This window comes from Python bivittatus, unplaced genomic scaffold (assembly GCF_059951505.1).
Source record: "Python bivittatus isolate LINGU-HERP-01145 unplaced genomic scaffold, Pbiv_v1 ctg000560_np1212, whole genome shotgun sequence".
Taxonomy (NCBI): Eukaryota; Metazoa; Chordata; class Lepidosauria; order Squamata; family Pythonidae; genus Python; species Python bivittatus.
Window position 1 is genome coordinate 302911 of NW_028277083.1, and position 15648 is coordinate 318558.

The window sequence follows — 15648 nt, forward strand, 5'->3', positions numbered from 1 at the left end:
AGCTTTTAGAACAGAAGCAGACTGACTGAGCCTTCTTCCCCCTCCTTCCAAAATCAGGTCAGCAGCCCAGCCACCTTTCCCCCCCTTTCTTTTCCCATGCTCATGTGCAGATGAGGAATGGCCAAAGCAGTTACAGTGGAAGGGATTCCAAGGGCCCCAAGGGCCCCTAGGCTGGAGCTGAGACAATCTGCAGCCAGCGTCAGCTTCTTTAGAATGGGCAAAGGCCTGCTGGGATATTTTTACAGATTTTGTTGACTCCTCTCTAACACACCCGGGGGTTATTCGCTTTCATCCATACCCGGTAAGGGATCCCCGGCGGTGACAGAGGAATGACAAATACAGCGTTTGCCTCACCTAATGGAGACCGTAAGAGAGACCACCTCGAGCAGGACGGCAACCACCACCACAGCCACGGCTGCAGGAGGAGGAGGAGATGCCACTGCCCCGTGTTTCAGGAAGCAAGTGACCGAGAGGATAAGGAAGACAGTGGCGGACAGGGACACATCTAGAAGTGAACTAAAGGTGGCGCTGGCAAAGGTCTTCACAGGGACCCTTTTTATGACCTGTGGAGAGCGAGGTTGATGTTGACTGGCCATGCATGGATTTCTACAAAGTGCAAACGCTAGCAACCCAACATCAAACGCAGAAAATCAGAAGTCACCCAAACCAACACTGTTTTTGGGTTAGATTTTCAGAATCTGATCCAGATACAGCCTCTACTCTTTATAAAGGTATTTTGCACTCTACTTTAGAAAAAGAAATATTACTGAAATAGAGCAGCAGTTCTCAGATCAGATCTCTAAAAAGCCACCAGAAAGAAAACGATCAGTAAGAGAGGAACAAGTGAGTACAACAAACCAAGCCTAGACTCTTAGAGGAAACTATGCCTGAAACCACTTTAGGAGAAACCTCTAACCCCATAACCTCTCCATAATACGAGGCTATTATAAAAGTCATGGACGGTTACTTAGAATAGCTGAGGGATAGGCCACTGTACTACTTTCTGTTTATACCCAGACCTTCCAATATATAAACCCTAACTATATTTTTGACTATCTTCAGACCTCTTGTATGCAAACAGAAGTGCAGATTTGCCCACTATATATGGAATGATTGGGGAAAAAGCTAACTTATGTCTCCTTGGTGCATACAGAAGTGCAAAGAAGTGACACAGGACTACAGTTTGAAACAATCACAACAGGGGCTGTTTCCAGGGTGACAATCTGTAAAATAAAGTATTATCTTAATGAAAAACATACTTGGGGGAGTTTGCAAATCTGAGCCCAAATTTACATGTGAAGCCATCCTTCCATTTGCACACAAGGGAGCTGGAGTCAGTGACAACAATACAGTTTTTAGTGGCCTGAAGGGTAGGGAGTCTCCTGCAGAAGTGGATGATTCTTTAACCTTGGGGTAATACTGGAATAAAAAGCAGGACTTTATCAGACAGAGTTTCATACGAAGCACTGAAATGCTAGAGCAGGACAAAAAGGTTTTGTTTATTTACTTCGTTAATTTATATGCTTCAAGTAGGAAGGGCCTGAATGTTTACATATCATAGCAAGCTCCTTAATTTGGCATGGAAGGCAACTTGAAGCCAATGCAGCTTATCAAAATAGGTGTTACATGTTCCTGCTTGGACACTCTAGACATGAGCCATTCTGGACACCGCAATTTCAATTTCTCCTTCAAAGGCATCCCCCCACTAATGGCAAAAACAGAGACAAAAAACACTTGGTTAAAATTACTTCAAACAAGGTCTGGATCAAAAGTGATTGCCAGACTCCCAAACCCAGCTTCTTTTCTTTAAGAGGCAATATTAGTGTAGAAAATGGACAGCCATCTCTCCCCAGCCAATATGAAAAGTTAAAATTATGTTTAATTAAAAATAACAATGCTTGGCATTTTGTTAATGTGCAGGCTGTTCCTCAGATACTACTAGAATGTGTGCCTGCATGCACATAGACACACACACACAAAAAAACCCTACCTCTTTTTGATAGCTGCTCCTGTAGGCCATCTCCAAATCCTGATCAAGGAAGTTCAGGCTCAGCTTGTTAATAGGTGGTTTAAAAAAATAGTCTTTCATCAAGCTAGGGAAAAGATCCATTTTAGGAAAGTTATTCTCCAACAAAGAAACAATGATTCCCCAGCCCCATTTGAGAAATCATTGAAATACTAACTATTGGCCCATCCTTAATTGGGTTTGGGGAAAGAAGAGTGCTGTATTAACCCTCCAAATAAAAAAGAATTACTGCTTAGGGCTAAGCTAACTGCCCCAGTCAACTGCACTGTGAACAGATTACCCAAGGGTTAACTGTCTCTTAAATAACAGAGATGAAGTCCTAGAGTGGCTCTGCAAAACCAGGTTTCTCTAGGAACTCCCTCTTTCTCTTCTTTATCCTCTCCCCCCAACTGGCACGCTAGAAGAGTAGAAAAGAGGCAGAAAATGGTGAGGTAGGTAAGCCCCCAAGCTGACTGCAGTGGCAACAACCCCAACTGTGCTGACATGGTGTTTAAAACATTTCTCCCAGTAGCAGGTTCACAATCACCCTGCAATTGCTAGGAAGTCCTAGAAAACATCCACTGTACAACTGACCCAATCTTTGGCGGTGACCATGCATGCTGGGGCACAAAGGTGAGTTAACTGCCCTGGGACTAGATGGCTTGGTCAGTCATGTTGTCTGAATCCCTGCATTTTCCATAGAAGTCTTCAGATGGGGAAAGGGAATGAGCAGGGAAGAGAATGAAAGTCCTCAAAACAATCCCATCAGCTGAGCCAGCAACACAGAGACAGCACTATCACTGACGTAAGGGTTCCCAAATCCCAAGAAGGCCTGCAGTGGCACCCCAACCAAAGACCTGATGCATTACACCAGTTGCCACACAGAGGTTAAACACCTGAAGTTTGTTAGGGATGGCAAGAACTCCCTAAGTCCTGCCATGATTATAGCTTTTCGACTGAGCTCATGGGGGAGCCATGATACAGTCTCCAAGTCATTTGGTGCTTAGATTTTTATTATACCTTCATTTTCTACCCCATAGGAAGTGATAAGCAAGACAAGAGGGCAAGGGGGATCCCTCAGCATATGGTACTCAGGGAAAGTTGGCCTCATCCCCCCCCAAATATGCCTGAATCTTGTGGAACCTGCCTACATCATGGGTGGCCATCACGCCATTGTGCAGAGCAAATGTCCAAGTCATGAGAATTCTTTGCCTTACCTGTCTTCTTTAATAACATCAACAAAGTGAGCATCTGTTTTTTCTCTGATATTTTTGAACCGCAGTGGCAGAAGAGCTGAATGATCCAAGCTCGCACCAACCCATCTTCCTTTCTCTTGCAACATTTCATAAAGGGATGTTTGACTGTTGCTCAGTTTCTCCTCCTGAGGGGGACTTAAAAGTCCATTCCGAGACTTTGGGCTGCCTCCCCCAGGACTCTGATTGAGTTAAAAAGATAAAGATAAAAGTGGTTTATGATTAAGTCACAGAGAATTCAGATCATATTTGTCTGTTCCTGCGAGTATATTTTGGCAGAAAAAATATCTCAGTTCAAAGATTTTGTTATACTTTTGAGTGTAAAAAACAGCACTTGCAAGATTTAAAAAAAGAAACGTACAGCCAATAAATTATTAAAGATGTTGCTTTTAAACAAACCAGATCAAATTAACAAAAGTATAAAATTTTGAATGATGCCATGTATCATTTTATAACCACCATGTGGGGTTCCAAAGGTGGGTTCAAATGAGATACACTTTTTTTTAAAGTAGCTTAGTTGGCACACACTTGATTTCACCTTCAGAACTTTCTCTGAGGCAGCCGAGAATGGTTTACCTAAGGCTGGTATTTGACACTCTTGAGCAAACAGGAGTTTGAATTCAGATCTCTCTAGCCCTTTATGCTCACAAAATCTTGAATGCCCTGGCCAACAAATGTTTAGAAAAGGGAAATGCTAATGTTTGTTTAAAAGCTACAGAAAAGGCATTTTAAACAAAAACTAAATAAAGTACAATTTATCTTTTCAGGTATAAAAAAGTTAGGAATCTAAAAAGCCATACTTCCAGAGGCTGAAATTCCAACTCTTTAGAAAAAGAACTGTTAAGATGCCTGTACAGCACCAAAAAATGAAACAAAAGGAGTTACACAAACACCAATTAATGGTGCTATAAAGTGCACTATATATATAAAGTATATAAAGTGCACTATAAATAGCCCAACTTACAAGATAGCATAGCAAAGGGCCCATGTACAAAAAAGTAGCCAACTATATGTCATAGTGCTCTTTAGATCATCCAAGAACAAATTTCATACATACCGGTCCTGAGAAGGAAAGTGTTTGACCCTGGAATGCTTCAGTAAGTGATAACCTCCATGCCCTTGTGATATCTAAGCAAGGGCTAGAAGGCCATCTCAGGTTAAAGGGTTACGTGTACCCTGTGCTGCAAAAGCTTCCGGTCCTGCAACTCTATGCTAACTGCCTTTGAAGTCTGTCTCACCCCAGGACCGACCCACATCAGTTTCTGCACCATAGATGAACGAAGAGAAGAGCTAGAGAAGTACGTAACTTGACAATAAATTACCTTTGTGCTGGTCTTATGATCATCCTGGCATCCGTTTTGAATAGCTCCTTCCTCTACACTCACATCACAGCCAGGGGAAAAAGTAGCACTGCATGAATGGCAGACCTGAAACCACAAAGAAACATACTGTAAGACTAATTCCTCCTTTCACAACTGGCCTGCTTCTGCTGCAGATATGTGTACGTTCTTCAAATGTATATATTTTGTAACTCCCGGGCTGATATCCAGTGTCTACACATGACACTTTTCTTTCCTTAAATGTTTCAGAACAAAATTAAGTGCACTCAGGAATGGAAGGAAGTTATGGTACACGTGAGGAGGCACAGTTAGCACTCAGCAGCTCTCTCTGTCCTTTCCCCTCTGTATACACCAACAGATTAAACCAATTATAATTTTTCTATAAATACTGGAAAAGTGAATACCTACCTTTTTGGAAGAAATGCTCTTATACACACTTTGCAAAAACAGGCCAATCTGAACAGCTAGGAAGCATTTTTTCTCCCCTGCATTTAATGACTTCACGTCACTCACTCAATCCAATATATGTATTCGTGCAAAGCTCACAGCCCTGATCCTTGCCCCTTCATTTCATCTGCTTGCTTGCTCTTTCTCAGAATGCTTAGAACAGCATTTTCCAACTCTGTACTAGGTACCTTCCATACTTAACACAAGAGCTCCTAAGCTGAGTGAGATTTAAACCAAGTTTCTCACAGACAAATCATAATCTAGATCCTCTCATCTTATGACTTCCAGAGAAAAAAATAAAGCATGATCTGTCTTCTTAAAGAATCAGTAACCATAGATAAAAGTATATAATTCCAAGACTTTCCAAGCCCATGTAGGCTTTTAAAACTCATTTCTAATAAAATAAACCCACAGAAATATACAGAATTTGCATTTGGCAAACCTTATTTTTCTCTAAGTGCTTGAGTGCTTTTGCTGAATCGTCAACATTCTCTGACGATGAAGCCCCCTGTGGCTTGTTTCTGTCTCCTGCTTCTAGACCTGGAAGAAGCGTCTGTGAGCAGCTGCAGTGGGTCTCCTTCTTTTTCAACCCAGAGATCAAGTATGTTTTTAAACCTACAGGAAAACTACAGTTAACATATCTGCTGTTACTCTTCCACTATACACTTCCCCCCAACTTACCTGTAGAGCTCCTTTCTCCAAAGAGCTGTTTATTACAGCTGGCCACCCCACATCCCTTGCCAACACTGCCTGCAGAGCCAGCTGTTCATATGACTCATTTCTCCTTCGGAAACAGCCAAATCCACTTTTTAGCAACAAATCTGCATTTTATAAATTGCTTGGCCAGCTCCAAAAAAATAGGATTGTGCAATATAACCCAGCAGTATTTTAGAATTTTTAAATACCGTACATACTTTGGTTTTATTTGAGAGCACTCTATTTCATTGACACTGTGAATATCAACTTCCAAAAGGCACTCTGTATCAAATGAACAGACTTGAAACACTAGGTTAGGGACAGGTTGCCATGGAGAAAATCTATGTGGTCGCTACGAGTTGACAATGACTTGATGGCACATAATCAATCAATCAATCAATCAATCAATCAATCAATCGAATGGTTGCAAGACTTTTCTCTCCCAGGCAACTTCCATAGTTTTGCACAAGAGCAGAGTGAGAATGTGCATCTTAGCTGTATTAGCAGTATGGATCTGCACATCAGATGCTTACGTTGACCGTGTATTTTTTAAATCTAAAACCCCATGCACATTTTACATGGAAACTTTCCATCTAATGCCATGTCCAGAGAAGCTCTAGTTGTGTTTGTTAGTAGTTGTTGGTTAGTCAAGGAAATGAGTCTCATGGCAACTTGAAGGTTAAAAAATTAGGCAAGATACACCATGGAAAAAACATTCTCTGGACTGGGGTGTGTAAAATATTCAATATACTGACATCATCCACACAGAATTTAACACATTTGAGGACTTGTTTCATTACTCTAGGTAGGAGAGATAAAGGTTATGAGGGGGCAGAACTGCCTTTCAGCCAGTTTTTCATTGCTGTGATACCATCTGATATTAAATCTATTTACAATTTTCAATGAAATGAGGGCATTTATTTTAACTAGATTATCTGAGTTAACAATCTGCTAATGCCAAACTGATATTAATGACGAAAAATTGTAGATTTTCATGATATTGTACAGATAAAACATTTTTTATTATTTCTACTAAACACACTTACTGCCAAGTTAGCTGACATGGCCTACATAATTGCTCGTATTCACCTTCCAGCCATTTCCCCAAAGGTTACTATTTATCATCTAATAATATATAGTCGGACACGACTTAACGACTGAACAACAACAATATATAGAATAATATACAAGAACATATGGGTATGGTTAGGATTTTTCCTGATTGTACTATAAATTCTTTATATCATGTTTGTTCTTGCTGCCATGGGAATACAGGTAGTCCTCGCTCATTCAGTGACCATTCAAAGTTACAATAGTGCTGAAAAAGATTTACGACCGGTCCTCAAACTTGCCATCACAGCATCCCCATGGTCACATGATCATGATTTGGGCGCTTGGCAACCAATGTGCATTTATAATGGTTGCAGCATCCCACAATCACCATTTGCAACCTTCACAGCCAGCTTCCAACAAGCAAAGTCAATGGGGAAGACAGCAGGAAGTTGCAAGTCGTAGTCATGTGATATCACGCTTAATGCCCATGGGTGATTCACTTAACAACTGCAGTTGGAACTGATGAACTGACGTTATAAGTCAGGCATAGTCACGTAATGTTTCACTTTACGACCACATTGCTTAGCAACGGAATTGCCGATCCCAATTGCAGTCGGTAAGTGAGGACTACCTGTATTGAGAGCACAAAATAAAAATACTACAAGAAAAACACAGAAATGCCTGGGAAATGTGAACATTTCCAGGCAGTTACTGAGTATAATGAAGTATAATAAACTATAATCAAAGTTTGGGCTTTCCTTAAAAAAAGTTGTCCTTATAGCAATAGCATCTGATATAGTTTAGCACAAATACCAATCTGGAGTAGGAAACAACACATATACAGTAGAAAGCTGAAAACACACATGGCCTCTATCTTCTATGGAACCAGAAGTGCTTGAATTGCTACATTTTAAAAAGGGAAACTCAGCAGCATCCACAATTGCATCAAAATGAGGACAAGTGTTCACAAGTTGCGGCATTTGATGATACTGTCAAACACAACATGGGTCACTATTTGAAACCCACGTGGCAACAAACAAAATCTGTTCCTTAACTATTGACTTCTTCTTTTCTAGCTCTCTGCACCAGATGGAGAAAACTCACCAGAGGAAAGATGGAGTAACTGCTGAAGAAAGATGGATTTTTGTGTACTTTATGGCATCTTTTACTCCAGCCTCACCCATTAGTCATATTTATCTCAATACTCTGTGGTCTTGTTTATAAAATTATTAATGTAGACAACTTCAAATCCTTTATTCTGGTTCACATTCAGTTTTGTTTTGTTTCCCAACTCCTAAACATGATTAAGAGAAACTAAAGCATAATGTTCTGATTATTTACTTTCTCTGAATAATTTTTCAACTTCTATACAAGCACCCAATTAAAATGCATACTGAACAGAAAAACATCAGGCCTTCTTCCCTACTATAAGATCACAAAAGAATGTACAATGGTTATAGAACTGAAAATGCTTGAATGTTAAAAAAAAGCAGGAAATACTTGCTCTATAAAACAACTACTACAATTTACTATCAAACATGTAATGTCACAGTATTTTTCTCCTGATTGGTATGAGAAAGAACCAGCAAGCACAACTGCCTGACTCTCTCATTCATGTGGTAAAGATACCAATATTAAAAGTTGTTCCTCCATCTAGAATGCAATTTTTCATAATTTATTTATTATACTTTTATTCTGCTGACTTCATACCAACTTCTGGCAGTTTACAACATGTCCATTCATAGAATCCTAAGAACAATTCACCTGCCCCAAAGAAGCTGGCATCAAGCATTTCCCTGCTTCCTTTTTCTTACAAAGTGGTCATCTCTTTTACAAAAAATCATGTGATTTACCTGCATATTAATCCATTATGAAAGTATACACCGTAGAGTAAGTTACATGATGTCACAAGCTATAAAATAATTATCAGTTAGTTAAAATTCCACCTGGAAACCAGAAGGCATTCCAATTGCCAGGCACACCTCCCTCATCCTTAGCGTCTCTTCAAAGAATCATGAAGGACAGAGGTCCTAAGTTTACATTGCGGGTTTCAGTTATTAAAGAAAAACATAAAGTTGGTCCCAATTTGCCCATATTAGCACAGAAGAAGGAAAAGGCTAAGGTCCAAAGCAAATCAATACATTCACAAGCAGAAACAGAAAAATACCTTTCAGCTGGTCTGCCACCACACTCTGGCCCACGCGCTCCATCACCTTTCCATCCTCCATTTCATAGCGATCATCCAAGTACTTTGCAGTAGCCTCTGAAATATGGACCTTCCCAGCGACGCCCAGTTGTTCCATTAAGTTGGCCAAATTGACATCATTGGACCAGACATCAAACTTAAACCTCCTCATTCCCAGAATGCCACAAAGGACAGTCCCGGTGTGCACGCCAACCCTCATGTTCACCATCTCCTTCTTCTCTTGGCAAAACTGTTCAATGGCTTTGATCATGCCCAAGCCCATCTCAATGCAGCAATAAGCGTGATCCGCTCGGGGCTCAGGACACCCTGCCACACAGTAGTAACAGTCCCCCAAAGTGCTTATCTTCTCACATTTTGTGTCCTCGCAGAGGCGGTCGAAGCGGCCAAAGAGGTCATTCAAGAGGCCCACCAGGGCATGCGCAGATTTGTTGGCACTCATTTTGGTAAAGCCGACGATATCAGCAAACAAAATACTGACTTGTTCTATCTGCTGCATTTTGAAGGGGCGGAATACGATGGGGGTCTTCTGTATGGAAGGCTTCTTCTTCCGGCTTTTGGGGCTGGAGGCGGAGTGGCGCTTGACCGAGTTCTCGCTCTCGTCGTCCCCCTGCTTCATCAGGTCGTCAGCGATAATCCTGGGCATGACGGAGTGGATCATGCGCTCCTTCAGGGCCTTCTCCACCTCCAGGTCCTTCCCGTGCATGATGGACTGCCCCACCTTGAGGAAGGTGCTCCTGGAGCGGACCTCGGACATGATGAAGAGGTGCACGCCGGTGGCGTGGATGCAGAGGTGCAACAGGGCCTTGCCCAGCAGCTCCCAGTGCGCCAGCCGGTCGCCCGGGGGCGCGAAGCAGCGCTCGTCGCGGAAGCGGTAGCCCAGCGCCTCGAAGAGCACGGAGCAGCCCAGCCCCAGCAGCACGCTCAGGTAGAGCGGCAGGTGCAGCACGGCGTAGAGCAGCAGCAGCGCCTCCACGCACAGCGAGAAGCTGCCCACGGGCGACAGGCAGGGCGGGGGCGCCGCGCGCGCGCTGCCGTTGCCCCCCGCGGCGGGCCCGGGCGCCGGCAGCTGCGCGGCCAGCGGCAGGGCGAAGACCAGCAGCGTGAGGGCCAGCGAGGTGCCGGCCGGGTGCCGGCCGTAGGCGCGCGTGAAGGTGAAGAGGAAGGCGGCCAGGCAGGCGCCCAGGAAGGCCAGCGCCGGCGCCACCACGGGCGCGCGCCCCGCCGCGCCCCGCCGCCAGCCCAGGTGGGCGCCCCAGAGCAGCGCGGCCGCGCCCAGGTAGGAGAGCGCGTAGCGCAGCCGGCGCCGCGTCTGCGGGAAGCGACGCTCGCGGCAGGCCTGCTCCAGGTTGCTCGAGTCGAACTGCGGGTCCCACCAGCGCGGCGAGGCGCGCTCGAACAGCTGCGGCGCTCGCCCGGCCCCCAGCCCCAGCCCCAGCCCCGGGCCCAGCGCCGCCCCGCCGCCCGCGCGCCGGGCCCGCCCCGCGCCCCCGCCGGGCCCCGCCCGGGCCTGCAGCCGCACCGCCACGCTCCCGCCCGCGCCGCCCGCGGCCAGGCTCACCTCGGTGCCACGCGGCGAGGGCGGCGGGGAGCCGGCGGCCGCCATGGCCATGGCCGCGGCCGCCTCGCCTCGCCTCGCCCCGCTCGCCGCGCCCCCGCCTCTGCGGGCGCCGCTCAGCCCAGCCCGCCGCCCCCGCCGCCCCCCGGGCTCGGGCCCCCGCTGCTCCCGCCGGGCCGCGCCGGGCTCCGCCGCATGGCGCCGCGCCGGAGCCCCCGCCCGGCCGCCTGCCCGCGCCGCCGCCTGCCTGCCTGCCTGCCTGGAAACGCCTCACGGGCCGCGTCGGAGGAGGGGGAGGGGCGGCGGGGCGCCCCCTCTGCTGTCACTGCGCGCGCGGGACCAGGGGCGCCTGCGCGCGGTGCGGAGACGGGCCCGGGCGCGCGGTCTGCGCACGCGCCGCCCGGACCCACTGCGCAGCCGCGCCCCCCGCGCAGCCCCTGCCCGGAGCGCCTGGGCGCCTCGGACCCGCCTGCCCCCCCGGGCGCTAGTGCAGGGGCCGGCCGGCCGGCCTCCCTCCCTCCCTGGCGACCTGCTCGCGAAGGCAGCGCTCGCGTCTGCCGCAGACCGTCCGCTTCTCCTCTCCCAGGGCGTGAACTGCGCCTCGGCCCCCTGGGCTCGATTCCCCGGCTCTGGCGGGGTGGCCACGCGGACGCTGGCGGGCGCCGCAGGAGGGGCTCCGGCCGCGGGCGATCGTGGCATAAGGGGCCCAGGCAGTGGGCCGGGGGGCCGCCTTCCCGAAGGGCCTGCGCTGCTGCCGAGCTCCCTGCTCCTCCCTGGCCCCCGCGTGAAGGGAGTGGGCGAACGCCGGCCGGGTCGGCCTTGGTCAGGCGCGGGGTCCTAGAGGGTCCAGGGCTGCCGCCACTCTGGCCTCCGGAGATGAGTTAACCTCGCTCCGGGCCCTGCGCTTCTGTCTCCGCAGCGCTGTGGCAGAAGAGCCCCCGGCCCGCACCTGTTGCTCCTCTTGCCGGAGGTTCAGGAATGAAAAAAGGCCCTAAAAATAGCCTGCCCGGCCAGCCGCTTGTTGTTTTTGGGCCTCGATTAACTGTTGTTTGGCCGTACAGGGGGCGGCGGCGGCGGCGGCGGCGGCGGCGGCGGCAGTGGGCTGGTGGGAAGCGACCGGTTGCTGTCACGGCTTTTCCAGCAGTCCCTTTTACGCACGCCACCCCTGGAAAATCTGCTGTTCACCCATTGCCACGTTGGTAAATTACTCGCATTGCTTACTGAGTGGTCAAAGGGGGTCAACCACCGTACAATAAATTCTGAGAACACAGCTAGCGTTTGGGAGGAGCAGAACGCAGAACCGTGGGCTCTGACGGTAACAGACTGCGCAGCAAGAGGCTCATGAGGAAGAAAAGGTTGTTCAGAAAGTTTAACCTGAAACTCTAGGGGGATTCGTGGATCAAAGCCGCCCGAGCGAACTGGGTTAGGAAGCTGCTGGCGTAGTTTCGAGATCACTGTAACTTCAGGAGTTGTTCCCCGACCAAGCTCCCCAAATTTGCCATAGCTCTGGCTTCTGAGCATTTTTCACAGCCTCCCTCTGACATACTATAAGAGCAACATGAATGAGAAGCTACTGAGGCACGGCCCTTTATGACCAGGATGTTTTCCTCCAAGAAACTCTAGATGCAAAAGCACCCCCGTTGACACAGCCCATCTTTCAAGGAAGGGCTGTTTCTGCTAGAGCACTGTCCAAAAACCTGGGTCAGGTTGTCCCCTTTTCAGAAGGACCCCCTCAGAATTAGCTTTTTCCGGCCCACTGCACTCAGGTTAGGGTTTGGCTTCTGACAGCATCCTCTGAATCCAGGGCTGCGCGCATCCACCTTGTAATAGCTTCTGGCAAAGGAAGGGAGGGAGAAATTGTAACAGCCATGAACAGGCTACACAGTCCTGGGATGGGGAATTTCTCCCACTCTGCTTTTTGACTCCTCAGGATGAAAGAATGGAAAGTACCCAACAGCAGCCAGAAATAGGTCCAAATATGCTCTGTTGTATTATCAACCACCGTAGCTTTTAAAAAGCTATTCTTAAAAAATTGACCAGATACATAACAACAATACCTACTTTCTGAATGTGTTCCCTCTAGTTACTTAGAAGATGTTGTTTGTTATACAGATCACAAGACCTGAGGGCATTCATTGGCTCCTGGGGGAATGACAGAAACATCTTATATAGCCCAGCACCAGTCAAAGCCCATGAGGAATTCTAAAGTATCGCTGAGATGATGAGCGTGGTGGAAAGAGAAGGAACGGCCTCATCCGGTACTTTTGCAGACTCCCTACCCTATTGCGTACCAGAGCCAGGTCTGCAGTGAAATTTAGAAGCTAATTTCACAGCTGTTTGGACTTCCAAGCCATTAGTAGCAAGAGGACATCAGTGGAAGGAGAGCACCTCTGCAGAGCTTTATTGTGGTCTAGCCACTTCCTGAAAGCAGCTTGAACACTCAACCAAATGACTTCCTCCCTTCTTCCCCACTGCAGGGGGGAATGGCTTAGTTAATCTCAGCAACACACAAACCACAATTGTCATCCAGTGATAGTGATGTGCCAAAGCTGGATCCCCACTGACAACGTTCGGGGCCTTTGAGGGTCATCTGAGCATCCTTGGACAACAGAACCATTGGTTCCTACCCCACAGATGGCTCGGCAAAGATGCTGGATCCTAGATGGCTGTGCTGAGGAATAGCATACTTGCTAATCTCCCACGATCAGAAGCTTCTTGATTATGGAAATCAGTAATTCCAACTGGAAAAAAAATAAGGGGCAGAACAGTTGGTGTACAGGTAACCAACTTGCATCCTGGGGGGAACTTCATCCACTGTCACCAATTTTAATTGGGTAAAAAAAGTGGTTTTGAGATTGGGAAGACGGAGGAAGCTGCAGGTGGGGTGGGGAAGAGGGAATGAACATGAAAAAATAGAAAACCCATGTAAGAAAACGCTTGCTTTGACCCCAGCCTCTTTCCCCCTTCTCTCCTCCCGCTTGCATGTATTTCCCTGACTCCGCTACGTGACCCACCAGTGCTGCTTTCAACAGAAAACAGCTTCTGCACCAATGATAAAGTCATTGCGTGAATCCAGGCATGGGGGGGGAAGAAGATAGCCATTCCTTTTGGAGGGAGAGTCCCCATTCTGCCCCATTTATTGTGAAAGTGCCTTGTTTCAAGATAAATGGAAAAGGACAGGAAAAGATTGCGCTCCTTTGTGAAAGTGAGGGTATTTATTTTCAGAACCGCAGCTGTTAACCGGAGGGTTTTAACAAACGCCCCAGCAAGGAATGCTGCAGGGTGGATCAGCTGTGGGAAAGCACCCGTTGGCCTCTTCCTCCGTTGGCTGGGTCTCGGATTCCCTCGCTTCCCAGTTTCCTCATTTCCACTCAGAAAGAGAGGCAACACACCAAGAAATGTGACTGAAAAATACCAGAATTTATTAGAAGGGCTGAAGTATATAGTGTCTCCAAAGATAAACTATTACTGCGAACCACTAAGTGGAAATGCATTACACAGCTATGTAATTCCTTTAAATACATCTGTCCAAAATTCTGTTCAAAAGAAGCACACAACCATGGATGGATGGTTTGGGTCTGGTAATTCAACCAAAGGGAGAGGACACACAGGCTTCCTCCTCTGAACATCCGCGGACCAGAAGAGCATATATTCCCAAGGCAGAAAGGGAGAAGCTGGTCACATTAGATTAGCCAGCTGTTCTCAGGCTGTCCACTGAGGTGGACTTCATGGTCACGTACAAATGGGAGAGGGCGGACGCCTCCAGATCCAGTATTGGCTACCTTCTGAGATATTGGTGTTTCCATTGTTGGGAAGGTCCGTGCAGTTGCTGAGCAACCACAGGCTATGTTAATAACACGGCATGGGCGCAAGTCAGCTTTTAAGGAACACCAGTGGCAAGGCCAGGGCCTGGATTCCTGGGATTCAATGAATCTTGCAGGGTTCTCCTCTCAACTGGGAGGAGACCGAACCAAGGCGGCTGTCCCCCAACATACATCTTCTGAGCCAAAGCTCTTCTGCCCAACGAACCACGCGTTTCCGTTTCCTCCCTTCTGCATTGCCAAGGATGGTGCAACTTATGCTGCCTCCTTGCAGAGTCTCCCTACTTCTTAGCACCCAAGCTCATAGCACTCAACGAGACACATGGACCTGTAAGTTTTCCACAGTACAGCCAATGAGTTCAATGCATGCTCCAAACTAGGCAAATCACTAAGAGTACATGTTGCAGAAACCTTTCTGGAGATATTCCATGTGACTTGCCAAACATGGATGTGTAAGAGGAAAGACAGAAAGGGAGATGAGGGGAATCAAGCAAGCCTGAGAACAGACGGCTAAGGGAAATATAAAAATCAAGGATATAAAGTAGGCAATGACCTTCCTCAGAGAACATGCCCTGTTCACTTTGGGGAATCATAGTAAAAGCACTTCTTCCTGCAGAAACATTGCCAAGAAGAGAGCATTTGTTTGGAGAGTTCTCCAAATAATCTAGAAAAAGCACCGCAAGATGGGAAACAACTGCCGAGAAGAGACGAGAGCGAGCTAACATACAACGGAAGAAAGGAGGAGGAGAAGTTGGCAACCTGGGGCAAACTGAGTGTTTCCCTTTGCAAATTCTTCTAATACATCCTTGGCCAGCTGTTCCATTGCTTTATGTGTTTAGTTAGGTCATAGCTCCTGCGAGTCAAACTCACCCCCACATGCTGGATGCATGCAAAAATCCTGTGGTCCTCCATTCCACATAAAGCAATCAGATGTTACAAGAATGGGGCATAGCTTGTGAGGGAGGGGCCATGTTTGGTTTCCCCTGGTGGTCAAGAGGTCTTTTTGGCCTTCTCTCAACACTCTGTTCCTTCCTTCTTGCTTAGCATATGCAAAGGCCTCTGCAAATTTGTCCTCTCCTTGATGCGTGGCCTATTTTTTTAAATAAAGATTAAATCGTAACAGATATTCACAGTGTTTTATTCTCTTTCCTAGGCCCACCCAACTTCCCTGCCATTTATGACTCCAACTCCTCACTCTATATATTAGCTGTTGTCAGTGTGGCACTCAGAAGGGCTAACAGACCTTGGCTTCTTGGACAGATAAGACATAAG

At 47.3% G+C, this 15648-nt stretch overlaps 1 protein-coding gene and 1 long non-coding RNA gene across 5 annotated transcripts in view; one reads left to right on the plus strand and one right to left on the minus strand.

The window, feature by feature from the left end:
* ADCY9 (adenylate cyclase 9) overlaps positions 1 to 10921 on the minus strand; it is a 25693-nt gene extending 14772 nt beyond the window's left edge. For all 4 annotated transcript variants that reach the window (XM_088147825.1, XM_088147824.1, XM_088147826.1 and 1 more), the window contains exons 1-6: positions 8962 to 10921; positions 5488 to 5660; positions 4581 to 4685; positions 3223 to 3440; positions 1991 to 2093; positions 355 to 563 (exon numbers count right to left, since the gene is read on the minus strand). In XM_088147825.1, coding sequence (XP_088003951.1) covers positions 355 to 563; positions 1991 to 2093; positions 3223 to 3440; positions 4581 to 4685; positions 5488 to 5660; positions 8962 to 10609 — 2456 coding nt within the window. In that variant the 5' untranslated portion in view covers positions 10610 to 10921. The remainder of the gene's footprint in view (positions 1 to 354; positions 564 to 1990; positions 2094 to 3222; positions 3441 to 4580; positions 4686 to 5487; positions 5661 to 8961) is intronic.
* Positions 10142 to 15647, plus strand: LOC148214797 (uncharacterized). The gene is made up of 2 exons (XR_015797408.1): positions 10142 to 10276; positions 12668 to 15647. It is a non-coding gene; the product is annotated as an uncharacterized LOC148214797 (long non-coding RNA).
* Position 15648: the final 1 nt, after the last annotated feature.